Raw genomic sequence first — 27808 nt, 5'->3', positions numbered from 1 at the left:
GAGAGCGAATCCGGTACGGTTACGTCAATCACGTATCAAGGACATTTGCTTATTCTATCCACCAAGCTACATCCCGATTCCTCCACTCAAAGTGTTTTCCAAGATTTCCCCCTCCAACTCCCCCCCCCCAATGTCAAAAGATCTGGTCGGGATTTGAAAGAAGAGCTCTGAGCCATGAGTTACTTCTAAATATTAAATTTCAATAAGATCCGATAACCTATTCGTAGGATAAAAATACCCCAATTTTAACGATTTCCAAGAATTCCGGTTTCCCCCTCCAACTCCCCCCAATGTCACAGGATCTGGTCGGAATTCAAAATTAGAGCTTTAAAGCACAAGATCCTTCTAAATATCAAATTTCATTAAGATCTGGTCACCCTTTCGTAAGTTACAAATACCTCATTTTTCCAAATTACCCCCCCCCCCAACTACACCAAAGAGAGCAGATCCGGTCCGGTTATGTAAGTTACGTATCTTAGACAGGTTTTTATTCTCCCCATCCAGTTTCATCCTGATCCCACCGCTTTAAGTATTTTCTAAGATTCCCGGTCCCTAGTACCTGTCCCCCCCCCTAATGACGCTGGATCCGGTTGAGATTCAAAATAAGAGTTACGATCCCTCCAATCTAAGCATTTTCCATGATTTTAGGTCCCCCCTCCCCAAACTCTCCACAATGTCACCATATCCGGTCGGGATTTAAAATAAGAGCTTTGAGACACGATATCCTTCCAAATATCAAATTTCATTGAGATCCGAACACCCGTTCGTAAGTTAAAAATACCTCACTTTTTCTAATTTTCCAGAATTACCCCCCCCCCCCAACTACCCCAAAGAGAACGGATCCGTTCCGGTTATGTCAATCAGGACTTGTGCTTATTTTTCCCACCAAGTTTCATCCAGTCCATCCACTCTAAGTGTTTTCCAAGATTTTAGGTTTCCCCCTCCCAACTCCCCCCAATGTCACCAGATCCGGTCGGAATTTAAAACAACAGCTTTGAGACACGATATCCTTCCAAAAATCAAATTTCGTTTAGATTTGATCAACCGTTCGTAAGTTAAAAATACTTCATTTTTTCTATTTTTTCCGAATTAACGGGCCCCCACTCCCCCCCCCCAGATGGTCAAGTCGGGTAAAAAACTATTTCTAATTTAATCTGGTCCGGTCCCTGATACGCCTGACAAATTTCATTGTCCTAGCTTACCTGGAAGTGCCTAAAGTAGCAAAACCGGGACCAACAGACAGACCGACAGACCGACAGAATTTGCGATTGCTAGATGTCACTTGGTTAATACTAAGTGCCATAAAAAAAATAAAAAAATTCAATTTTGAAGTTAGATGAGGCTTCGACTTTAGGTGAAATATAGAAACAAAAACAGTAAATACTGCTTCAAAGTACGCCGTGGAACCATTTATGCTAGCATGGCTTAGGAACTGACGTTATGTAATGTAATGTTACGAAGCAAATTACGTAAACATTGCTAAGTAGACTCGAACTCTACCCAGAATTTTACGTTGAGTAAGTTTATGATACGCTATGGAAAAATCAATATAGCAGCAACAAAATGAAATTATCAGAAGATGAATTAACAAATGCTGAAAATAAACTAATGCACTTTCTCGGGAAAGCCTTTCACGCCGGATCTGAGCTTCAATATCCATTACGCACCTTTCACTCTTAAACAGTTTGCTTATGATTACTGTGATAATTCTAGGTGACGATCATGATTATTTTGTGAATAATTTACCTCAGTCTAGTATCAAAGGACTAGTTTAGGTGTGAAAGGTTTTCCTTAATGTAACGTAACTTGCCCACTTAAAGTAGAAAATTACAAACCTAGTGTGAAAGCCGCTTAATTCTTTCAGAATACTGATTAAATAGTTAGTCATGGCTACCTAAGCCACATTGCTCAGACGACAACTTGATACCTAAGCAGATTAGAAAGGAGGGAGTATGCAAATATTCAGATTGCGTTATTTTACAGGGGAAACCTCTCACGTTTACTGTACGTGGTTCGCTATTTTGTCTTAACAAATAATGGACCAAAACTTTGATCTTGGTCAACTCGGAAGATTGATGAAGTACTTAACACATGGATTAGCAAGGGAGTTATGTTCAAAGCTAAACTTTAATACTACTGTGGACGTAGGGGAAATGCAGAAAGCGTAACAGAACTTTCAAAGTAGTTGTTCAAGAATTAGTGTCAAACTACCCAACTAAGTACTCGACAACTTCTTTGGGTATTTTTCCAGTTAACATATTTACTGAACTATTGAAAAAAGGTAAAAAATTATGTTTCCTTTGGGAAACTTCCCATAGAACTCCCGTATACTTTACGCAACCTTTACAAACTCATATCAGTTTCCAATACTCTTAACAAATTCTTAATACTTCTTACAAACTCTTCCGTACATACACCTATATACTTTACATACTGTTTATAAGCACTTATCAGTTTCCCATACTCTTTGCAATGCTCTCAATACTCTTTACATACTATTCCATACATATGCCTACATATTCTATATACTCTTTACACTCTTTATCAGTTTTCCATACTCTTTACAATACTCTTTACATACTCTTCCATACACAAGGGAGTCGCTTTGGGAAACGGGAGAGTAAAAACTCCACCACTTTTACCACTTATAGACTTTACATCGGAGTTGATCCTCTAGCATGAGACGGACGTGGCCAGGATATGTCCATCTCCTGCATTTAAGAAGGTCAGTAACTAATGGTTGACCGGTTTGTTGGCGAAAAACTATGTAGATGAACAATTCCAGCCACCATATGTCCACCATATGTCCTTCTCCAGTTGGACGTTTAGTTACCAGCATTAATTTGAATAGAATATCTTTTTCGGTATTTCAATTGAAAAAAAAAAAATGAAAAAACAACAAAACTGTTCCCGCCTTTGTTTCGTTAATATGTTTTGCACCGCCCTCCTACATTTTTGTGAATTGACATTCCTGGCCAACGTCTTAAATAAAAATTAAATATCAGGGTTTTTGCAGCAAATTCTACCATCTGGCTGTACAAACCCAATCCATACTTATTATTATTCAAATTTCAACGGCCTGATACGTTTTTAAAATTTTCAGTATCTGAAAACTTACCTGCTTTATAAACGTGTTCTGCTATGTAGGTCGCAATGCTGAAAGAGCACTCTCGGATACTTGAAAGAGGGGGGTACAACCTCCCAACCGACAAATCTTCTTCCGTCACGAGATCAGCTAGAGCCTGAAATTTAAATTTAAACAATTATACCATCTTTTGCATGTTTTTTTTTCAAATATATAAATTATATATTTATATATAATACTATACATTATTATATATTTATTTATATGTTTATATATACATTTATACATAAATCATACCATCATTGAAATTTAAACAATTATTCAAACAACTAAAAGACCATGCGACAAAATACACATGTTTATAACATCCATATTTCGAAATTTATTTTAAACAATTTCAAAAGATGAATTGCCATGAAGAAGGATAAATTTGATTTAGGCTATGCAATCAGATTGTTTATTAATTTTTTTAAAAATTAATTTTAAAAAATTTTCCGCAAAACAAGTTTTTCAAAGAACATTAAAGAGTTCCATTAAGGCATAGATAAGCAGAAAAAATAATCATATAATCTTCCAAGCATAAAACCACAACAAATCACCATCAATAAATATATGAAAACCAAAACCAACAGAAATTGTAGTAAATAACCAAGTCAAACTCAAACGAGAAAAATTTGACATCAGTAGGGCTGACAAACCCCTCAAGACTAGAAAATAATTTGCATTTTCTGAAAAAAATAACCGTCGGTTGTCAGATCAATATACATATAGCCTACTGATATTTATTCTTTAAATTTTTGATAATTTTTTTTTATTTACCAAAGTAAGAAAAGTGTAGAACATTTCAGTAAAAAATATTTGTTCGAAGAAGTAACACAAGTGTTAAATTTGAATGTAAAAACGGGCTTTAAGGGAGTTGTAGCCTCCTTTGCATTTAAGACAGGATACACATTTAACAACAGAAATTATTTTATGTAGGAAGGAACTGCTCCTCCTCACTCTCCCACTTTTTATTCTAAAGCTCTACTTTCTTTACCAGTTCTTAAAAAACGAGTGCTAAGACCCAAGGGAAGATATATTATCTAAACCGTATAAAATTTTAACGTAAAGATCGTAGGGCTGAGGTGAGGGTAGCCTCCCTCATATAGAAATAATTTTGATCTTAAAAGGATCGCTCTTATTGTATTAAGTTTAAATTTTGTTCTCTATTTCTGGATGCATCTGATAGAAATTTTCAAACAGCAATTTGTTCAAAGAACAGTCCAAAGACCACATAACAAGGCTTTTGAGGTTGATCCCCTCCCCCTGATTGGCGGGCAAAGGTTGTAAGTTTAGCCCCAGTGGCATATAAAGTTTTTATGGAAGGATTGGTAGTGTAAACTTTAGAAAAGGCTCTTTACTGGACAAATATAGTTCTAGTTGACATTTTAGACTCAAAAGTGATGAAGGCAACTATTACCCCCCCCCCCCCTCGACACCTGATATCATCTTTTCCCCAAACGCATTCGTTCGACATTGTGACATAACCATTTTGTTCACAATAGCCCAGAGAGCACATAATAAAATTTTCAGGATGGAAACTACCCCCAGAACTCAGGGCAAGAATTGTAAGTTATACCCCGGGTATATAAGATTTTTATGGAACAGTGGTCTTATAAACTTCGGATTTGAGGGGGCTATTGGAAGTCGGAAGTTCTAGTGCCCTTTTTAAGAGTGAAAAGCCAATGGAGGGCAATCATTCCACCACCAAGCCTATTATTCCCCAAAACACATCTGGTATAAATTTTAAGAGAGCTATTTTGTTCAGTATCGTTGAAAGATCCAGTAATTATGTCTTAGGGGATGTCAACCGCCCCACAGTCCTTGGGGCACTGTGGATGTTTACAGGGCTGTTCTGGCAAGGGAGCCATGGAGGTAATGCCCCCAGGGAAACAAGAAGACATTAAGCAGTGTCCCCCTCTATCTACAGAAAAATCTACGGATCAGAAAAAATACATTCAACATTATCTTCTAGTACAAGCGTAAAAACAATTGTATCCCATTTTGACTTTTCCCAATTTTTTCGCAAGTGTATACGCCTGACATTGCCACTCCTACTAGTTAAAACAAAAAATTATATTTTAATTAAACTTCTGTTAAAAACCCTTAAAATCAGAAGATTCCGCTCAAAATGAACATATTCCAAAATCTTTTCTAGTTAGAAGCTCATTTTCATTCTTGTAAAAGGTTTTAATGTCATCCTATGTTCTCGCCTATGATTTTTGGGATATTTGAGGCTATAAGATTTATAGTACTTGGGAAATTTCAGGAGATTGTGAAGGAAGAAATATTTGACATCAAAGGATGGATGACAAATGTTTACCAGTCTGGTGACGTCCCGCTGCTTGCCATTTTCACAACTTAAATTTTGCACAGTTTTTGTAATGTGCGCCATACTTATCATTAGGAACATTTCAACCCTCTCCCCCCATAATAGTAATTTACCGCAAGCAATAGCATCTTAAAATATCTCAATCAGATCTATCATATTTTTTTTCACAAAAATTTTTACCCAAAAAGGAATTTGCGGTCTCTCAATATTTTACTTTTATCAATGAATAAAGCTTAAAATAGTGGACGTTCTTTGACCATAATACTGAGATGCTTATACTCTACCACCTTCGTTAACCAAAATGAGGAAATCATACTTACCGTTAGGAGTATTTCAACTCCCTTGCTCCTGATAGTATATTAACATTTGTAATATTACCTGAACGCTCTCAATCATATATTGATTTTTTCCACAAAGACCACTTTTACCCAAAAAGGAATATATGATCCCACAATATTTTATTTCACCGATAGAAAACAAATCTAAAGTTGTGGCTGTCCATTGACCCTAAAATTGAGATGCTAACTCTCAACCATCTGATCTAACCAAACTGAGTTAACCATACTTACCCTTAGTTAAGTCTAAACCTCCCTGCACCTAATATTATCTAAATATTTGTAATGTTATCTTAATACTCTGAATCATACCTATCAATTCTTATTGCCACATATATTGTTTCTTTATATTCTCAGTATTAAGGTGCTTATTCCCTATTATCTAATTTAACCAAACTTTTTTTTTCACACATTCCGGGCATTAATATATGCAAGTAAATGGACTTTACATCAGCATTTTTTTTTAACTTACTGATATTACCAAACACAATTACCGTATATACCGGTATATACTCGTATGTTGAACTAAATCAAAACACACTATGGACATGGAGGCTGTCACAATGGAGTATCAGCTTAAGTATAAGCAGTATAAGCTTGCTTACCGTATATACGGTATATACCGTAGCCTACATCTCGATCTAAAACTTAAGACATTTCCTTCTTAAATATGACAATGTATACCAAAATATCCCAACACTAACTACAATAGACGGTCATCTATTGGTTTACTAATGCCTCTTAGTTGTATTTTCTATCGATACCAAACTATTAAAAAAAGATTAGGATCCATATGGAACCTTAGAACAGCCTGCTTTGACAGAATTAGAGCATCAACTATGATACTGGAGAGAAAAGTAAAAATAAACTCAGATCTGGAGGGGGCCAAATGATCATGGATTGTCTCAGCAGAAATAAGTTTGGGCTGAAGGATACAAAAGATCTCTTGAAACAGATCTTCAGAGAGATATCAATTATCCTTGTCACAAACATACGGTGATATCTTCTTGGGATATTACTTTCTTTGTAGTGAAAACGTGAGTAATACAAAAAACTTTTTGGATTTGATAAGTATGACGGACTCAGAACTAATGGAACAGGAAACAGGAATCGTACAGCGGAAACAGGATAAGTATATCTTGTTCCTAAGAGATCTGCTTCGTGTGCAGAAATATAACTTTACTTCAGATTTTTACATATACCAGTGTCATAATATCATTACTAGCTAAAAAGCGATAATAACCAGAACCCATATTTCGATAATTCAAATTTTAACTTTTTTAATGACAGCGTCTAAATAGCAAAGAACTGATCAGAAACCTAAAATAGACTAAGAAACCACGAAAAATCAGTTAAAAATATATTTTAATATAAATTAAACTAAAGGCAGAACAATAGCTATGACAAGGTGAAGTTTGGCGTTACTAGGCTAGATCAAAGAGGTCTTGAAAAAAACTTACCAAACAAATGTCAATTATCTTTATTTAAAAAAAATATATATAAATTCGCTTCCTTCCTACAGACGATGAAGGGAGAATGTAAAATAAGGTAGTACTATATATTTTATTTGCAGCTAACAAATTGGTTAAATTTATACTGACTTATTTTACATAATTTATTTTTTTACTCGTTTATGCAGAGGATCTGAGGACAGAAACGCATGAGACTAGCAAGAGGGGAGGGCCAAATTCAGTAAATTTTTTTCAGAGATATCCTTACGTTCATTTTTTTGATTTTACTGGAGGGAGACAATGGGTTTTCTAGCAGGCACTTCTAGTCTCTGTCACCGTCATAGATAGCACCCAACTGCTGAGTCCTATTTGATGCCATTCTGAGGGTTTTCGGTTTAATCTCACTGTTGATAAGGTTTTTTCTCACTGTTCGAATAAGATAAGGTGTTTGATAGCATTTATTTTGCTGAAGAGGCAAGGATTCTTGCTCATTTTAGAAGATTTCACGGAATAGGGTTACCCACACTCCCCTCCAAGGCTGCTCATAGTGCACCAATGGAGTGAATTATTTGTATTAACAATACAAAAATAATTCAACAAACAAGACTTACTACAGTGCTGGAAAACTGTCAAATAAACAAGCTGACTTGAAACTTGTTAGTAGCTTAGGATCTTATTGGGGCCAGGATCACTACTTTTTGGTATTTTCTCCAAGGTCTTGGAACTTCCGTTGAGAGCTATGGACCTTGGCAAAAGTATTTCTACCAGCATAAGAAATGTTACCCCCAAAAAGCATACTAAAGATATATATATATATATATATATATATATATATATATATATATATATATATATATATATATATATATATATATATATATATATATATATATATATATATATATATATATATATATATATATATATATATATATACTAGCTGGGTCCCGGCAGCTTCGCCACCGGGCCCCAGCATGGCACGCGGCAGGCTTCTATATATGGATTCTCATTGTCCCTTGGTTTCTAACCGCTGACAGTGCTGGGTACCGACGGCTTCGCCACCGGGCCCCAGCATGGCACATGGCATGCTTCTATATATGGATTCCCATTGTTCGTTGTGTTCTAACCGCTGACAGTGGGTCAGCGGCTGGTGACAGTGGGTTTTGGGTCCCAGCAGCCTCGCTGCCGGGCCCAGTATGGCACGTGGCATATACATAACTGGGTCTCGGCAACGCTATGTCATTTTTGGACCGAATTGATTGCCCTCCCCAACTCCACCAAAGAGAGCGGATCCGTTCATCCTGATTACTCCACTTTAAGTATTTTCTAAGATTCCCCCCCCCCCCAATGACGCTGGATCCGGTTGAGATTAAAATAAGAGATCAGAGTTACGAGGTCCTTCTAAATATGAAGTTTCATGAAGAACCAATCACTCCTTCGTATGTTAAAAATACGTAATTTTTTCTAATTTTTCAACATTACTCCCCCCCCCCAATAGAGCGGATCCGTTCCAATTATGTCAATCACGTACCTAAGACTTATGCTTATTTTTTCCACCAAGTTTCATCCCAATCCCTCCACTCTAAGCGTTTTCCATGATTTTAGGTTCCCCCCCCCAAACTCCCCCCAATGTCACCAAATCCGGTCGGGATTTAAAATAAGAGCTCTGAGACATGATATCCACAGATTTCATTGAGATCCGATCACCCGTCCGTAAGTTAAAAATACCTCATTTTTAATTTCTCATAATTAACCACACCCCCCCCCCCAACTAGCCCAAAGAGAGCGGATCCATTCCGGTTTTGTCAATCATGTATCTAGGAATTGTGCTTATTTTTCCCACCAAGTTTCATCCTGATCTCTCCGCCTTAAGCGTTTTCCAAGAATTTCTTATTCCCCCCTCCCCCCATTGACACTGGATCCAGTCGGGATTTAAAATAAGATATTTAAGCTACAAGGTCCTTCTAAATATAAATTTTATTAAGATATGATCACTTCATTTTTATAATAAAATACGTCATTTTTTCCTAATTTTTCAGAATTAACCCCCCTCCCCCCAATTCCCCAAAATAGAGCGGATCCGTTCCAATTATATTAATCACGTATCTAAGACTTCTGCTTATTTTCCCCACCAAGTTTCATCCCAATCCCTCCATTCTAAGCGTTTTCCAAGATTTTAGCCCCCCCCCAACTCCCCGCAATGTCACCAGATCCGGTCGGGATTTAAAACAAGAGCTCTGAGACATGATATCCTTCCAAACATCAAATTTCCTTAAAATCCGATCATCCGTTCGTAAGTTTAAAATACCTCATTTTTTTTTAATTTTTCCGATTTAACCGTCCTCCCCACTCCCCCCCCCCAGGTGGTCGAATCGGGGAAACGACAAGTTCTAATTTAATCTGGTCTCGTTCCTGATACGCCTGCCAGGTTTCATCGTCCTAGCTTACCTGGAAAGGCCTAAAGTAGCAAAACCAGGACAGACAGACCGACAGAATTTGCGATCGCTATATGTCACTTGGTAGATACCAAGTCCCATAAAAACTTGGACTAGATATATCATTGGAAGAAAAAGATGTTTTTGTCCCACCACCTGAACAATTAAAAGAAACAAAGGTTCGGCGGTATGCCTTTCATAATGACAGACAAGCCGAGGCAAAAGTTAACAATCCAAATATATATATATATATATATATATATATATATATATATATATATATATATATATATATATATATATATATATATATATATATACTTAAAAGGCTTGAAGTATTAGACTATCACATTGTCTTGCTTTTTTAATTTTATAGTTTCACATAACTAAAAATCCTGTTGAGAGCTTGGGTACACATAATTTGAGTGTAAATACTTGAATTTAAAACGAAAAAGTAAACATTTTATTAGTTTAGCAAGAAAGATAATACAATACAGAACAGAGCTGACAAAAAGCAGAGTTAGCCCTTAAATTATAAAAGATATCATTATTGCATCTGCATGAAGCACTGTTATTTGAACTATGGCTCATGGCTATAAGCCATTGAACGGCATCCCAATTAAGTCCCCTAAAAACATCTTAATTATACGTTATCACCAAAAAGCATATTAGAATATATATCATTTTTATTTAATATCATGGGATTTGTTCTCAAAACCTTTGGATTAATGGCAAGATAATACAATAAACAAAGGGCCATCAAAAAGTAGATTTAGCTCTAAGAATGATATAAAATGGCACTGATGCACCTGGATGAAGTACGCTACTCTTATTTGACCTTCGGCACATGGTTCAAAGCCACAGAAAGGTACCACAGTCAGTAAAAAACTTTATGGTTACCACCAACAAATAAACTGGCTCCCCCCAACCTCCCTCCCAGAATCTTTCAATTCCACCTAAAAGATAATGCGAACACACACGGTGTCCCTAAGAGAATAAGAGTCTAAGATACAATTTTCGGAAAGTGTCAAATCCACCATGTTCCTCTAAGAAAAAAATTCATGATTCCGAATAGTTTAGAACAGCTTCAACAAACTCTCTAAGTCAAATTTTTACCAAATCAACATTACTAATTATATAGCTTTAATTTATTAAAAAGTAACTGAAAAATATATCATAGAGGAAAAGACTTGATTTGATTCTTTTCATAGAGAGCAACAAGGTAAAAACAAGTTTTTTCTATTAAATTTCAAAGGGTAATTTTCGACACTGTTTCAATTCACTAATTTAACCTGCTGAAGCTCCGGGAAATTGGGCTCAAGAGGACACTAAAAAGGACGTTTCTAGTGATTTCCTAACAACATTATCTCCATAGAAATCCCTTTAGTGAATTCCCTAAGTTCAACAGACTGATTTTGAAGATGCTTAAGTATTGTCAGAGTAATTTTAAAACGCAGATGGAAACTGAATTCATTTCAGATATCATTCAAATAGTTTTCTTTTCCAAAAGTTATGCTCATTGAGAAGGAAAATCCAGGTTTAAACCCAGTAAAATAGTACATTTGAATTTTGTTTCTTTTCGTTAAATATGCTACTTATTCATAAATTAATATTTACTATATTCAAAAAGTCTTGTTTACTTTCTTGGCAATCAATCTTTTATTGTCACAATCGTAATGCGACAGTCCAAATTAGACCGACAGAGACACAAACAGACCGAAATTAAGAGACGAATTTTGAAGATACTTGAGGATTGTCAGAGCAATTTTCAAACATGATACAGATTAAACGAAAAATAAATCTCTTTATAGATAACAATTTTCTTTTCTAAAAGTTTGAATCACAGAGACAGAAAATCTAGGATTAAATTCAGTAAAATAGTAAACTTGTACAGCAATAGGCTGTAATAAGAGTTTTGGATTTAAGGTAGATCATAAAAAAGTATGAAATAGTATTATTGAGATTTATCAAGGTGAATTAAAACATATTTTAAAAAACGAAACGTCTATTTGAGATTGCGATTAAGGCACTCTTAAAAGACAGGGAAATGTAGTCAGAATCTGCATTTTCAAATTCACATATCTGTACATTTTATATGTCCTCCTACGATTTCCCCATTCAAATAAAATTTGTTTTATCCTAAAAGCATCATTCAATGATAATATACAATGACATCAGAACACGAAGTGAGACATATGAAGAGAAAATGAATTGTTTGAACATATAAGGGGAGTTTAAAAAAAAGAATTAAAATCCACAAACCCCATACAGAAAAAAATTGCTCTAAGAGAATGAGATCTAAAAGTGAACAATGGCCTAGAATCAAGACCGTTCAAATGCGTCCAGGCCTAAATAAGTGATATCTAGACTACAGACTAAGGTAGTTTCACTGTTGGTAAAGACACTGATTTTAAGAAAAAGTTTTCATTTACGGAAGTAAAGAGCGAAGTTAAAACTTAAACGAACAAAAATTATTGCTTCGCAGATTGTGCAAAATATGTCTACAAATCTAGCTCAAATAAACTTACTTGTAATACTTCCTTATATTTGTACAATTCTATAAACTAGAGCTTTACTGAAAGCACAAAAGTGACGCAAAAAAACAAGAGGTTTTCTTAGGAGTAAAAAGTTCATGAAAATTCTGCTACAAGGCTCTACGTAGTCTTTCACGAGTCATGATTTCGATAACTTCTGGTATACAACAATAACGCTTTAAAAAAACTCAAGCATGCTGAGTTTTCAGTAAAGTGATAGTTTTTCACATTCTGCAAGTATACGGAAGTTTCAATTTGTGAACTGATCTGACAAAAATCAAAAGTAATAATACAAATCTTTAGTGTTACTATATTCCAAAAAAAATTAATAACAAAATACGACCTACATTTCTAAGAACTTTAATGCATTTTTTTTTATCATACCCCAAAGAGTCGGTGACAGAGTGTACTTTACATACATGTGTTATTTTCTAGTAATTATTGAAGTAGCAAGGACATTAAAATAAGTACGTTTTTAGCCCCTTGGAGCAATTTGAGAATATTTAGACTTGGCAACCGTGATTCTTGAAGATTTTTCTTCTAGTTGTTTCAAAACTATCAAATATTTTGTGCAATACCATATTTTCGTAACAGTCGCTTCGTTGAACAACGAAAACAAATAGCAACACTAATTATTTAAATTTGGCAACGTTTTTCGCCCATAAAAATCCAGACAATAACAATCCGTTGGTTCTAAAAGGCAACAAAACCTTCAAAAAAATATACCTCTTATTACGCTATTTGGCACCATATGTTTTAGCTTATTTTTGCTAATTTTTGACCCATCTTTCTTTTTTTTTTAATTTGGCGTCCACTACTACCAATAAGAGCTAAGAGCTCATATGGCATACTTAACGAAAAGAAACAAAATTCAGATTTACTATTTTACTGGATTCCAGAAGCACAAAACTCGTCAAAGCACTGAAACACGCCCCCTAACTCCCCCAAAGAGAGCGGATTCAGTACGATTACGTCAATTACGTATCTACGACATTTGCTTATTCTATCCACCAAGTTTCATCCCGAATTCTCCACTCTAAGCGTTTTTCAAGATTTCCGGTTTCCCCCTCCAACTCCACAAAAGGTACACAGATCTGGCCGGGATTTGAAATAGACATGAGTTCCTTCTAAATATCAAATTTCATTAAGATCCGGTCACCCGTTCTTAAGTTAAAAATACCTCAATTTTTCTAATTTTTCCAAATTAACATCCCCCAGCTCCGCCAAAGAGAACAGATCCGTTCTAATTATGTCAATCACGTATCTATGGCATGTGCTTATTCTTCAAGTTTCAATCAAGTTTCATCCGATCTCTCCACTCTAAGTCTTTTCCAAGATTTCCGGTTTCCAAGATTTCTGTTTTCCCCCTCCAACCTCCCATGTCCCCGGATCCAATTCGAATCGGTTTGAATTCGAATAATGGAGAATCTGAGACATAAGATCCTTCTATATATTACGTTTCATTAAGATCTGATCACCCATTCGTAAGATAAAGATACCTCAATTTTCACTTTTTCCAAGAAATCCAGTTTCCCCCTCCAACTCCCCCAATATCACAGGATCGTGTCGAGATTTAAAATAAGAGTTCTAAAGCAAAAGATCCTTGCTTTATATATAAAGCACAAGACCCCCCCCCACAAACTCCCCCAAAGAGATCAGATCCAGTCCGGTTATTTCAGTCACGTATCTTGGACTTATGCTTATTCTTCTCACCAAGTTTCGTCCTGATCTCTCCCCTCTAAGTCTTTTCCAAAATTTCCGGTTCCAACCGGCCCAGCCCCCTCCCCAATGACACTGGATCCGGTCGGGATTTAAAATAAGATCTGAGTCACAAGGTCCTTCTAAATATGAAATTCCATTAAGATCCGATCACTCCTTCGTACTTTAAAAATACCTCATTTTTTCTAATTTTTCAGAATTAAACCTCGACCCAAGTCCCCCAAAGAGCCATCTGTTCCAGTTATGTTAATCATGTATCTAGGACTTTTGCTTATTTTCCCCATCAAGCTTCACCCCGATCCCTCCACTCTAAGCGTTTTCCAAAATTTTAGGTTTCCCCCTCCAACTCCGCCCAATGTCACCGGATCCGGTCATGATTTAAAATAAGAGCTCTGAGACACAATATCCTTCTAAATATCAACTTTCATTAGGATCCGATCACCCGTTTGTAAATTAAAAATACCTCATTTTTCTAAGTTTTCCTAATTAACCGTCCCCCACCCCCCCCACCCCCGATCGTCGAATTGAGAATCGAGTATTTCTAAATTAATCTGGTCTGGTCTTTGATATACCTGCCAAATTTCATCGTCCTAGCTTATCTGGAAGGGCCTAAGCTAGCAAAACCGGGACTGACAGACAGACCGATAGACCGACAGAATTTGCGATCGCTATATGTCACTTGGTTAATACCAAGTGCCATAAAAACTGTATAACCGCATATGGAGGTATTTTTCGGTTTATTGGTTAAGTTTATTTCCACTTAACCAATAAAAACAGCTCGATTTCATTTCACTGCCCTTCGTGTTTTAAGAAATGTCAGCAGTATTTAATTCCCTTGAACAGAAAATCATCTGAGGCTTTTGATATCGATCGATTTGAAGGAAAAGAGGGGACTCACCTTGGCCGCCATTAGGAAGATTTCATCACCGATATGATATAATCCTGTACATATAACGCCAAGTGCTACACCGGGAAAAATATAAGCGTTGTTACCCTGTCCAGGATAAAATGTCTTTCCGTTAAATTGAACTGGGGGAAACGGAGATCCACTGGCAAATATGACAGTCCCCTGAAAAGAAGACACATAGTCACTTAACAAATAGATTCTCAAATAACATAGGAAAAAATTATTAGAACCATAATGGAAATATATATATATATATATATATATATATATATATATATATATATATATATATATATATATATATATATATAAACTTCCTCTGTTGGAATAAGGATAGGCGCGTAGTGAGTGAACTGCCTGTTAGGGGTAGGTTTTAGCTGTGTCAATCTAGGTAAACTATGTTTAAATGTAAATGACGCCGATTTCCAGTTACATATCATAGAAATATTCTACTATTAGCTTACGTGGTAAAAAAGAAATATGTATTCTAGCTTTAATTGTTTATTCCAACATCCACTTGAACTTTAGTTGTTGTTTTTTTATTCTTCCCTTTTCCTAAGTCCCTTCTTGGGGGTAGTTGTGACAACCTTCTCATGGCGTCCCTGAGTAGTAGACACAAATGGGGTCTAATACTACTACTACTACTAATTTCAGTCATCCTAACGTCGTGAACCATCCTCAAAAAAAGAAAAAATATAATTTACTTTCTGGTAACCAGTGATTTTCTTCTAATAAATTGTCTTTGCTTTCGAACCAAGCACCACAGATGAATTAGCCGAATCTGGGAAACAGCAAGTGTTGTTCTGTGCTACATATTCATTTGCAGTAGTCCCCTCCATCAAAATCATATGTGCATTTCTTTAACCGAAGTTTCAACGAATGCACAAAACCGAATGATTAAATTGGCTAAATGACTAGTAACACATTGTCTCAAAGCGTCTCTGACGCGATGAAATATGTTTTAAAAAACAAGAAGACATGTTTTATTTACTACTAATTAGGGGTTTTCTTATCATAAATTTTCTATCCTTTCGACTCATGTAAAATAACATAAAAATGAATGATAAACAATTGTCAATGAGGCCTGATCGAGCATCACCCCTAAAGACAGATATCTGTTTAGTATGTTTTCACATATTTCACCTATTTTTTCTATTTTGAAAATTTGCTGATTTAACGACTTCGAGATTTTTTCTTGCCAACTAAGTTTTAATAAGGGGGAAATTTGTTGAATGGCTGGGGGGGACAAAGGGGATGATTGTCCCCGGGTGCAAACTCTGATAGAGTTTCAAACTGAATTTTATTTCTATATTGTGTTTACTCATACTGTGGTAGCGATAATGGTAGGGGGAGAGCAAAAGGCGACATTGTCTCTGGGACCCGAAAACCCTAGCTGCGCCTAATTTTTTTCAAGAAATAAGGAACAATGTTATTGGCTTTCGACAATGTGTCACAAATGTAAACTAACTAAAGTAAACCACAATTTTTACCATGAGATTATTGAAAATCAATATTTCTTTCATAGAACTTCTATCTTCATATTGAATTATTTCAAAGCCACACTACTTCTAGCACATACATAAAAAAACATTCATTAACACATATATAACACTTCGGGACTAAATTGAGTTAACGACTAGCAGCACATCGGGCACCCTTTACGTGCCTAGCCCCAATAAGCCTATTTAACAAAAAAGACGAAATTCAAAATCCTAAAAGCGAAGATTTCTATAGGTTTGGACAATCAGAACCTTTAAAAACTCCTTCATTTCAATAACATTTTGTCTAGAAACTCAAGTCGTCTACATAATCTACGTCTAGGATGGTTTACACTTCCATTTGATTTCAAGCCCTCCCAGAGCTTTTGCCGTGTTCCTTAATACAAATTCAATCAAAATAATCCATCTAAATGGAGATAGGACACATTCCTCTAAAATTTAATCAAACAGTTCGTGGTAACTAACTGTAAGTAAGGAGCGACCGGCTCAATAGTAACCGAAACTCTAGACAACGAAGTTTTGATACCAATAGATACATCAAAATAATCGGATTTTTATGTTGATTTGAATATATAAGTTTTATCAAGTTAAATAAGCCTATTTAACAAAAAAGACGAAATTCGAAATCCTAAAAGCGAAGATTTCTATAGGTTTGAACTATCAGAACCTTTAAAAACTTCTTCATTTCGATAACATTTTGTCTAGAAACTCAAGTCGTCTACATTATCTACGTCTAGGATAGTTTACACTTCCATTTGATTTCAAGCCCTCCCAGAGCTATTGCCGTGTTCCTTAATACAAATTGAATCAAAATAATCCATCTAAATGGAGATAGGACACATTCCTCTAAAATTTAATCAAACAGTTCGTGGTAACTAACTGTAAGTAAGGAGCGACCCACTCAATAGTAACCGAAACTCTAAACAACGGAGTTTTGATACCAATAAATACATCAAAATAATCGGATTTTTATGTTGATTTGAATTTTATCAAGTTTAGTCCTACCCATAAAAAGTTACGAGCCTGAGAAAATTTGCCTTATTTTCGAAAAAAGGGGGAAGCACCCCCTAAAAGTTGTAGAATCTTAATGAAAATCTCAGTGTGTCAGAGAACCCTACTGCAGAGATTTCAAGCTCTTATCTGCAAAAACATGGAATTTTGTAGTTTTTGCCAGAAGGCGGATTCTTTCTTAAAAAACTGGAACAAAAATCGAACTTATGTTATTATAAGGTTATATTATTAATGAGAAAAAGTAAAATTAATATGCAAATTTCGTACTAATTATTCATGTACGATGAGACAAATTCAAAGCCAACATTAATGAACAGAACAAAAATTATTCTGTATATGAAAGGGACTGTCCCTTCTTCAACACCCCGCTCTTTACGCTAAAGTTTGACTCTTTGTCACAACTCTACTTTTTAAAACACTAAAACTTTTACAATAAACAATAAAAACAAAATCAACGGGCGGGGCGTTGAGGAGAGGACAGCCCCTTTCATACACAGAATAATTTCTGTTCGTTTTAATATTGCTCCTTACTTTCAGTTAAAGAACTTGTTTTTTTTATTTAATTCACCCCCAAGACGCAGCAATATTGTTCCCTTACATAGCACTAATCACCTTAAAGTACTTCTCTAGTACATAGTACATAGCACTTCTCTAGTACAGGACTTGGACTAAATTTTTTCTATCGACTGAATCAAAAGCCTGTTTATAATCGATAAAACCAAGGACTAAAAGAGCCTGATGATTTAGACACTTCTCAATTATTAATCTAAGAAAGAAAACTTGATCGATGCATTTTTTCTCCTTCCTGAAACCAGATTTCGGCTATTATGTATCACAATACTTATTAATTTTCTTTCTACACAAATAAAGTTAATGCCTCAATAATTACCATACTCACTCTCATCACCTTTCTCATAAAGGGGTTTACATAAAAGTCTTCTTAAAATCACTCGGTACTTTCCCTTAAAAAAAAAACAACTATATTCATAATCTTTAGTAATTTATCTCTTAACTTCACAGCCACCATATTAAAAAAGAACCATACTCATTTACCATAATTTGAGTTCCTTGGGCCTTGTCATTTAGTAGTGCTTTTAGTACTGTCTCTAATCCTCCCAAAATAAATATTTCTTTATTGTTCAAATAGCTATTACCAGGAAATTTTGTATTAAGACTGCTTAAATGGTCAAAATATAGCTTTTGAAATTGAAGAAGAATCGAAAAAAAATTAACAGCACGACGATTATTATTTATTCTGAATGGCAAAATGCATGTTGTCTCCTGTTTTTACATTAGTATAATTCAAATAAAAATAAGACTTCTTCGAAATTTGAGATGCTTGAACATCCACTAAAAATGGTGAATTTGAATATTTTCTTACCAAGAGACTATTTTGGAAAATCTTTTCAAATGCAGCCTTATTTCAAAAACACTCCATTAACTTCGAAATGTCAAATGAAAACAGATTTCTTCAATAATGAAATTTTGTAAACGAAGATAAACTCTTGCAAATGAAGAAAGACAGACTAGTTTAGCAAATGGCAAGACAAAAATTAAGCAAATAAAATAAGTAAAATTTCTAATGAACACAAGAAAGGCTATTTATTGCGAAGGCCAAAGTACATTTAGGCAAAGGTCATATTTGTATATCTAGCACAATACAAATGGAAACATGGCTCATTTGGGTTTTAAGAGGCCTTAACATCCACTAAAAATGACTTATTTAAAGTTTTTTCAAACAGTTCGTGGTAAAGAACTGTAAGTAAGGAGCGACCCGGCTCAACAGTAACCGAAACTATAAAAGACGGAATTTTGATGCCAATACATATGTCAAAAGAACAGGACATTTGCTGATTTCAAATATCCAAGTTTCATTACGTTCAATCAAACAGTTCGTGGTAACGAACTGTAGTAAGGAGCGACCCGGTTCAATAGTAACCGAAACTCTAAAAAATGGAATTACACCATCAGATTCAGCGTATCAGAGAACCCTACTGTAGAAGTTTCAAGCTCCTATCTACAAAAACGTGGAATTTTTTTCCAGAAGACAGATCACAGATGTGTGTTTTTTTTTCTTTTCCCCCGGGGTGATCGTATCAACCCAGTGTTTCTAGAATGTCGCGAGAGGGCTCATTCTAACGGAAATTAAAAGTTCCAGGGTCCTTTTTAAGAGACCAAAAAATTGGAGGGCACCTTGACCCCCTCCCGTGCTCATTCTTTTTCTCAAAGTCACCAAAGTCAAGATTTTGAGATAACCATTTTGTTTAGCATAATCGAAAAACCTAATAATTATGTCTTTCGGAACGACTTAATCCCCCTACAATCTCCGGGGGAGGGGCTGCAAGTTACAAACTTTGACCATTGTTTATATATAGTAATGGTTATTGGGATGTGTACAGACGTTTTCAGGGGGACTTCTTCACGTTAAAGTGGGGTCGGGGGAGGGGGTTACGTGGGAGGTTCTTTCAATGGAGGAATTTATCATGAGGGAAGAAAATTTCCATGAAGGGGCCGCAGGATTTTCTAGCATTATTTTAAAAAACAATGAGAAAATATAAAAAAAAAAAGGTTTTTTCAGGTGGATTTAAGCAGCAGCATAAAAACGAACAGAAATTATTAAAAACGAAGTTATTATTAGACGAAGTTATTAAAGGAAGAAGTTATTAAACGAAGTTATTAAAAACGAAATTATTAAGAAATTATACTAAAACGAACAGAAATTATTATGTATATAAGGGGGCTCGTCTCCTCCATAATACCTCACTCTTTACGCTAAAGTATTTTTAGTAATTTCAAACATTTATTCTACAGCCTTTGTGATTCGGGGGTCATTTTTAAAGAATTGGGACCAAATTGAAGCTTTAATGTAAAGAGCAAGGTATTGACAAGGGGCAGAATCCCCTCATATACGTAATAAAAATGTGCAAATGCAGATTTTCGTTACGTAAGTTAATTAGAAAATTACGTATATTTATTACTGATAAGAACGTTCGTAAAAAAAATAAAAAGTTGTAGTTGCCTTATTAAGTAACCAAAAATTAGAGTGCAACTAGGCCTCCCCCCCACCCCTTTTTTAATCAAAATCGCTCGATCAAAAGCGTTGAGGAGGGGACAACCCTTTTCATATACAGAATAATTTCTGTTCGTTTTAAGTTTTAATGTTGCTCCTTACTTGCAGTTAAAAAACTTGTTCTTTTTTTATTTAACCTTACCCATCAACGGTTACCAGCCTCAGAGAAGTTGCCTGATTTTTGAAAAAAATGGCAAACACCCCCTAAAAGTCATAGAATCTTGATGAAAATCCTACCATGAGATTCAGCGTATCAGAGAACCCTATTGTAAAGGTTTCACGTGACTATAAAAAAAATGCAGATTTTTGTATTTTTTGCCAGAAGAAAGATCACGGATGCGTGTTTATTTATTTTTCCGGCGGCGATCATATCGACCTAGTAGTTCTAGAATATCGTGAGAGAGCTCATTCAAACGGAAATTAAAAGTGCTAGTGCCCCTTTTAAGTGACCCGAAAATTGGAGGTGAAACAGTGAAAAAAGTCCAGTCCTCCCACACCCCTTTTTTTCTCAAAATCATTCGACCAAAATTTTGAGATAGCCATTTTGTTCATCACAAGGGACCGAATAACTATGCCTTTGGGGACATCATGACCCTCCCACAACCCCTGGGGAAAGATTTCTAAGTTAAAAAATTTGCCCTTTTTTAATGTATAGTATTTGTTATTGGGGAGTAATTTTTCTGGAGGGGGGTACTGCTGGTAGGATTTTCCATGGGGAGGGAAGTTTCCAGGGGGTGAGTTTTTCAGGGGAAACTTGCCAGAATTCCTATACGAAATTCTTCTTATTCTTGCTTTCTCATTGCCATGATGGAGATGTTAAGGGTAATTGTCCGGGGTATATTTTCACCAGGATTGAATTTTCTAGAGAATAAATTCTTGGTGAGGAGGGATTTTTCTGTGGAAGAGTAGCCAGATTTTCTGGCATTATTTAAAAAACGGCCAGAAATTAAATTAAAAAAAAACAACGAATTTTTACAACTGAAAGACAAGAGCAGCATTAAAACTTAAAACGAACAGATATTATTACATATATGAGGGGGCTTACTCCTCCAAAACACCTTACTCCTTACGCTAAAGTTTGAATTCTGTCCCAATTATCTAAGAAAAACTCCTCAAACACTATGTTCGTTTAATTATAACAATAAGAAAGTTTTTTTTAATGTACTATATAACTTTAACGTAAAGAGGGAGGTGTTGATGAGGAGCAACCTCCTTCATTTACGTAATAATTTTGTTCGTTTTAAGTTTTAATGTTGCTCCTTACTTTCAGTTGAGAAAAACTTGTTATTTTTTTTTATTAAATCGCACATAGAGGCAAATCATACATAATCTTTTCAAATACGGCACCTTTTTCAAAAGAAGAAAAAAAAAAACACGACTTAATTGGATTTAAAGAGGCTTAAAAATCCACTAAAAATGGCTTACCGAAAGTTTTTTCGCACTCAGAGACTAATCTTACAAAATCTTTTCAAATACGGCCCCTTTCTCAAAAGAATTCTATAGACTTAGAACGTCCAGTGAAAAAATTTATTTTCTGAATAAAGAGAATTTTGAAAAGGAAAATATATTTTTACAAAAGAAGAAAGATAGACTTACTTAGCAAATGGCATGACAAAAACTAAGGAAACAAAAAAAGTAAAACTTATAATAAACGCAAGAAAGATTGCTATTTATTGCAAAGGCCAAAACACATTTAGGCGAAAGCCATGATTTTACCTTTAGTAAAATACAAATAGAAATATGGTTTAATTGGATTTTAAGAAGCCAAATCATCCACAAAAATGGCTTAACGAAAATCTTTCCGCCCTAAGAGACTATCTTAGAACATCTTTTCCAATATGGTCCCCTGTTTCAAAAGAATTCTATAGACTTAGAATGCCAAGTGAAAAAAAGTATTTTCTAAAGAAGGAATTTTATAAAGGAAAATACATTTTTGCAAATGAAGATAGATTTATGACTTAGAAATTAGTAAAGCAATTTACTTTCTTCTGAGGAATAAGCAGTCTAAGCGAAACAGCTGACTTTAAATGCTTTTAAGATGTCGAAAGTAAATGAACAAATGATGCAGAAAACTGAAGAAATGGCTTTCTTCGTCAAGGCTTATGAGAACAGGCATTTGCCGTCAGATCAATGAACCGGTTATTCTATGATCTTGGAGAACAGCAAAACGCTTTCAAGTTCAAATGGCATTAGCTTTACTGACTCTCAGAACAATCGCGTTATGTCCTATCCAGTATCCGTTTGATCCTTGCTCCACCTTGGAACCACTTTTGATCCTTGGAATTACCAGTGTGGGTGTTGGGTGTGAGAACTAGTGTGGATTTGGAAGGTGAGAAGTCTAGTGTGGGTGTTGGAACCACCAGTGTGGGTGTTAGGTGTGAGAACTAGTGTGGATTTGGAAGGTGAGAAGTCTAGTGTGGGTGTTGAAACCACCAGTGTGGGTGTTGGGTGTGAGAACTAGCGTGGATTTGGAAGGTGAGAAGTCTAGTGTGGGTGTTGGAACCACCAGTGTGGGTGTTGGGTGTTGGAGCCAATGGTATATGATTCAATTAGGATATAAACATTTCTTCTAAATTAGTCACTTGAGAAGACAAGAAACTAGTGTAAACAAATAATTACTTCTCGGACAATACTTTCTTTAATATCAGTTTTTACCTCAAACTCTTTTGAAAAGTTAGACCACTGTACAGTATAACAATGCTTGAAAAATAATCACTCACTTCAGACTAAATTGGCGTAATCAGAGTAGTGTCCGAATTGCGTTTACGCTATTTTTCCCGGGGCCGGCGTCAATAAAATTACCCCCCTTGGAAAACTCCCCCACACGCAGAATTGATAAGCCAAAGAGAAAGTACAAAATAGGTACCTCAAGTGTTGATCATATGTCCTAAGGAGTAGCAATAGGACTAGATATCAAAAACAGTTTTAGGACAGGGGCTGGTTGATCTCCAATCACTTTTGGCTTATAAGAAAAGGACTAGAAACTCTCAAGTCCTGATCGAATGAGCATCATCCTAAGTTTCTACGACCTGAGACAGAGGTGAGGATAAGGAAGGGGCAGCCCCCAATTATATGGAGTAAATTCTGCTGGTTTTGAGGTTTAAGGTTGCTCTTTAATTTCATAATAACAGGGTAAACCAGAAATATTCCCAGAAATAAAGAGGGTTTCAACATCAATTACTACCTTCTGCCCCTTCCTTAGAACTAATTCTGCTTTTACCTGGAGGCTCGATGAGAGTTAGGATGTTTTGACATTAAGATACATCCTTTGAGGCATCTTTCCTCCCCCCTAACAAGAAAATAATCAGAGACCCCCCCCCTGTAGAGGTTTAACGTATGAAGCAAGAAAAAAAATATGAAAAATCAAATTAAATAGGCGAGGAAAACGAGGATAGTGGTAAGTGGAAAAATCTGAACCGAAAATAAGCAGAGACAAGGACCTCCGCCAAGCCGTCCTTAGTGATCATAAAAAGCAAAAGACAAAAACAAAACAAAATATAACCTTTCAAAGTAAACTTCACAAGAGGAAAACTTCACAGGAGTGTCTTTTTTCCTCTTTTCACCCTCGTTTTCTCGCCTATTTCATTTTATTTTTCATTTATTTATTTTGTCTTTGCTTCTTACATCATGCATAGCCATTGCGGTCTTAGAATGTATTTGTGTAGAGGTTTAAAGCTCTCGTTAAACCTCTCGAGGCAATAACATCACTCTCATTGCTACATTTTTTTTTATGTTGTATAAATATTGCATTGACATGCCTACCGGGGGTGACAAGCAGTACCAGGAGCTTTGTTTTCACTGATTTTAAATGATAGTTTTCCTCTTTGCCTATATAAAATGTTTAAATGTATTCGTAAGCAAGGTATTTTCTGCATTCAGAGAACACTATTGTGAGGGTCATGATAGCTTCAGCCATGTAGAAGACCGGGTCACGCAGAAATTATATCAACATCTGAAACATTTGAATTCTATCAACATTCTTATAACATCTGAAAACGAGATTTGCCGGCGATCGGTTGCCACATCGAATAGATTGCCGGCAGAGGTAATCCCGGAAAATCCTTCCCTTGATGCGTTCAAGAGAAGGTTGTTGGAAAATGAGGTAATTACCAAAACTGGTGGCAAATCATCATATGCGATAGATCGGTGAAGCCTGTAATGAAAAACAAGTGCTAAGAGCTCATATGGCACTTGTGACGAGGCCGGAAGAGCTAAGATCCTAGAGCTCATATGGCATGAGCTCTAACAAAATTCTAAGAATCAACAGATTGATTTAAAAGTAAAATCAGAGGCTTAATGCCGGTCGGGATTTAAAATAAGAGCCCTGAGTCAAGATGTCCTTCTAAATATCAAAATTCATTAAGATTCGATCATCCACTCGTAATTTATAAATACCTTATTTTTCTAATTTTCTCTCCCTTTACCCCCTTGACTTTATCAAGTCAATTTATGCAGCTCCCTGACACGCCTACCAATTTTCATCGTCCTAGCACGTCCAGAAGCACCAAACTCGCCAAAGCACTGAACCCCTCGCCCAAACCCACCCAAAGAGATCAAATCCAGTACGGTTACGTCAATCACGTATCTACGACATTTGTTTATTCTATCCACCAAGCTTCGTCCCGATTGCTCCACTCTAAGCGTTTTCCAAGATTTCCGATTTCCCCCTCCAACTCCCCCCAATGTCAACAGATCTGGTTGGAATTGGAAATAAGAACTCTGAGACATGAATTCTTTCTAAATGTCAAGTTTCATTATGATCCGATCACCCGTTCTTAAGTTAAAAATACTTAAATTTTTCTAGTTTTTCCAAATTAATACCCCCCCCCAGCTTCTCCAAAGAGAACGGACCCGTTCCAGTTATGTCAATCACGTATCTAGAACTTGTGGATATTCTTCTCATCAAGTTTCATCCCGATCTCTCCACTCTAAGCGTTTTCCAAGATTTATGTTTCCCTCTTCCAACCCCCTATGTCCCCGGATTCAATTCGAGCCGAAAATGGAGCATCTGAGACATAAGATCCTTCTATATATCAAGTTTCATTAAGATCCGATCACCTATTCGTAAGATAAAAATACCTCAATTTTCACGTTTTCCAAGAATTCCAGTTTTCCCCTCCAACTCCCCCCAATGTCACAGGATCTGGTCGGAGTTTAAATAAGAACTGTAAAGCACAGGATCCTTCTAAATATCAAATTTCATTAAGATCTGGTCACCCGTTCGTAAGTTACAAATGCCTCATTTTTCCGAATTACTCCCCCCCCCAACTCCCCCCAAAAGTGCAAATCAGGTCCGGTTATATCAGTCACGTATCTTAGACAGGTTTTTATTCTTCCCATCCCGTTTCGTCCTGATCCCCCCCCCCCAGCTCCACCAAAGAGAGCGGATCGGGTCCGATTATGTCAATCCCGTATCTTAGACTTGTTTTTGCTCTTCCCATCCAGTTTCATCCTGGCCTCTCCGCTTTAAGTATTTTCTAAGATTCCCCCCCTCCCCCAATGACTAAATCTTGTGTTTATTGGGCTGGTAGCCCAGCATCATATCTTGGTTAACCCTGGGCAATCAAAATTAAATAAAAAAAAAAAAAAAAACACTTTTTCAACTGAAAGTGAGGAGTAACAATTTTCCGAGGAGAACTTTCCCTTATACTACCGCTAAACTAATTTTAGCTGCAGTGCATGTCCAATTTTGCGAATCAATAGTAGTATCAGTATCAAACAATTCGTGGTAACGAACTGTAAGGAGCGACCGGGCTCAATAGTAAACGGAACTCTAAAAAACAGAATTTTGATGCTAAAAGATACATCAAAAGAATAGGATTTTCATGCTGATTTTAAATATATAAGTTTCAATTAATTTAGTCTTTGTCATCAAAAGTTACGAGCCTGAGAAAATTTTCCTTATTTTGGAAAATAAGGGGTAACACCCCCTAAAAGTCATAGAATCTTAACGAAAATCACACCACCGCATTCGGCGTATCAGAGAACCCTATAGCAAAGATGTCAAGCTCCTTTCTAAAAAATGTGGAATTCTGTATTTATTGCCAGAAGACAAATCACGGGTGTGTGTTTATTTATTTTTTTTTTCTTTTTCTTTTTCCCAGGGGTCATCGTATCGAACAAGTGGTCCTAGAATATTGCAAGAGGGCTCATTCTAACGGAAATGAAAAGTTCTAGCGCCCTTTTTAAGTGACCAAAAATTGGAGAGCACCTAGGCCTCCTCCCACGCTCATTCTTTCCCAAAGTCAACGGATCAAAATTTTGAGATAGCCATTTTGTTCCGTATAGTCGAAAACCATAATAATTATGTCTTTGGGGATGACTTACTCCCCCACAGTCCCTGGGAGAGGGGCTGCAAGTTACAAACTTTGACCAGTGATTACATACAGTAATGGTTATTGGGAAGCGTACAAACTTTTTCAAGGGAATTTTTTTGGTTTGGGGGTGGGGTTGAGGGGAGGATCTTTCCTTGGAGGAATATGTCATGGGGGAAGAAAAATTCAATGAAAAGGGGGCAGGATTTTCTAGCATTACTATAAAAAAACAATGAAAAAATAAACATGAAAAAGTTTTTTCAATTGAAAGTAAGGAGTAGCATTAAAACTTAAAACGAAGAGAGATTATTACGCATATGAGGGGTTCTAAAAATACTTCAGCATAAAGAGCAAGGTATTTAGGAGAAGATAAATACCTCGCTCTTTATGCTAAAGTATTTTTAGTAATTTAAACTACTTATTCTACGGCCTATCTGATTCAGGGGTTATTCTTAAAGAATTGGGAAAAACTTAAGATTTAGTGTAAAGGGCGAGGTATTAACGAGGGGACAAATCCCCTCATATATATAATAAAAATATAGGAATATAAAAGTTTGTTACGTAAGTTAATTCTTAAGTTACGTATACTTTTTACTAATAAAAACGTTTGCTAAAAATTAAAAGTTCTAGTTGCCTTTTTAAGTAACAAAAACTTGGAGGGCAACTAGGCCTCCTTCCCCACCCCTTATTTCTCAAAATCGTCTGATCAAAACTAAGAGAAAGCCATTTAGCCGAAAAAAGAATTAATATGCAAATTTCATTTTAATAATTTATGCGCGGAGAGCCAAAATCAAACAAGCATTAATTCAAAAACGTTCAGAAATTAAATTAAAAAAAACTATTTTTTTAACTGAAAGTAAGGAGCGACTTTAACACTTAAAACGAACAGAAATTACTATGAGTTATCCCCTCCGCAGTCCCTCGCTCTTTACGCTAAAGTTTGACTCTTTGTCACAATTCTACTTTTTAAAACAATTAGAAAACTTTAGCATAAAGAGCGAGGGATTGCGGTAGGGGACAACCCATTTCATATACGGAGTAATTTCTGTTCGTTTTAAGTTTTAATGTCGCTCCTTA

General features: G+C 35.8%; 1 protein-coding gene across 10 annotated transcripts in view; it reads right to left on the bottom strand.

Annotated features, from left to right (window-relative positions):
• The window catches only part of LOC136043700 (NADP-dependent malic enzyme-like), a 170588-nt gene that overhangs the window by 19113 nt on the left and 123667 nt on the right, over positions 1-27808 (bottom strand). For all 10 annotated transcript variants that reach the window (XM_065728601.1, XM_065728622.1, XM_065728592.1 and 7 more), the window contains exons 10-11: positions 14829-14999; positions 3119-3242 (exon numbers count right to left, since the gene is read on the bottom strand). In XM_065728601.1, the coding sequence (XP_065584673.1) occupies positions 3119-3242; positions 14829-14999 (295 nt within the window). The remainder of the gene's footprint in view (positions 1-3118; positions 3243-14828; positions 15000-27808) is intronic.

This window comes from Artemia franciscana, chromosome 2 (assembly GCF_032884065.1).
Source record: "Artemia franciscana chromosome 2, ASM3288406v1, whole genome shotgun sequence".
NCBI lineage: Eukaryota > Metazoa > Arthropoda > Branchiopoda > Anostraca > Artemiidae > Artemia > Artemia franciscana.
The sequence above is the reverse complement of the archived record's forward strand: the minus strand, read 5'-3'. Positions and strand labels throughout refer to the sequence as shown.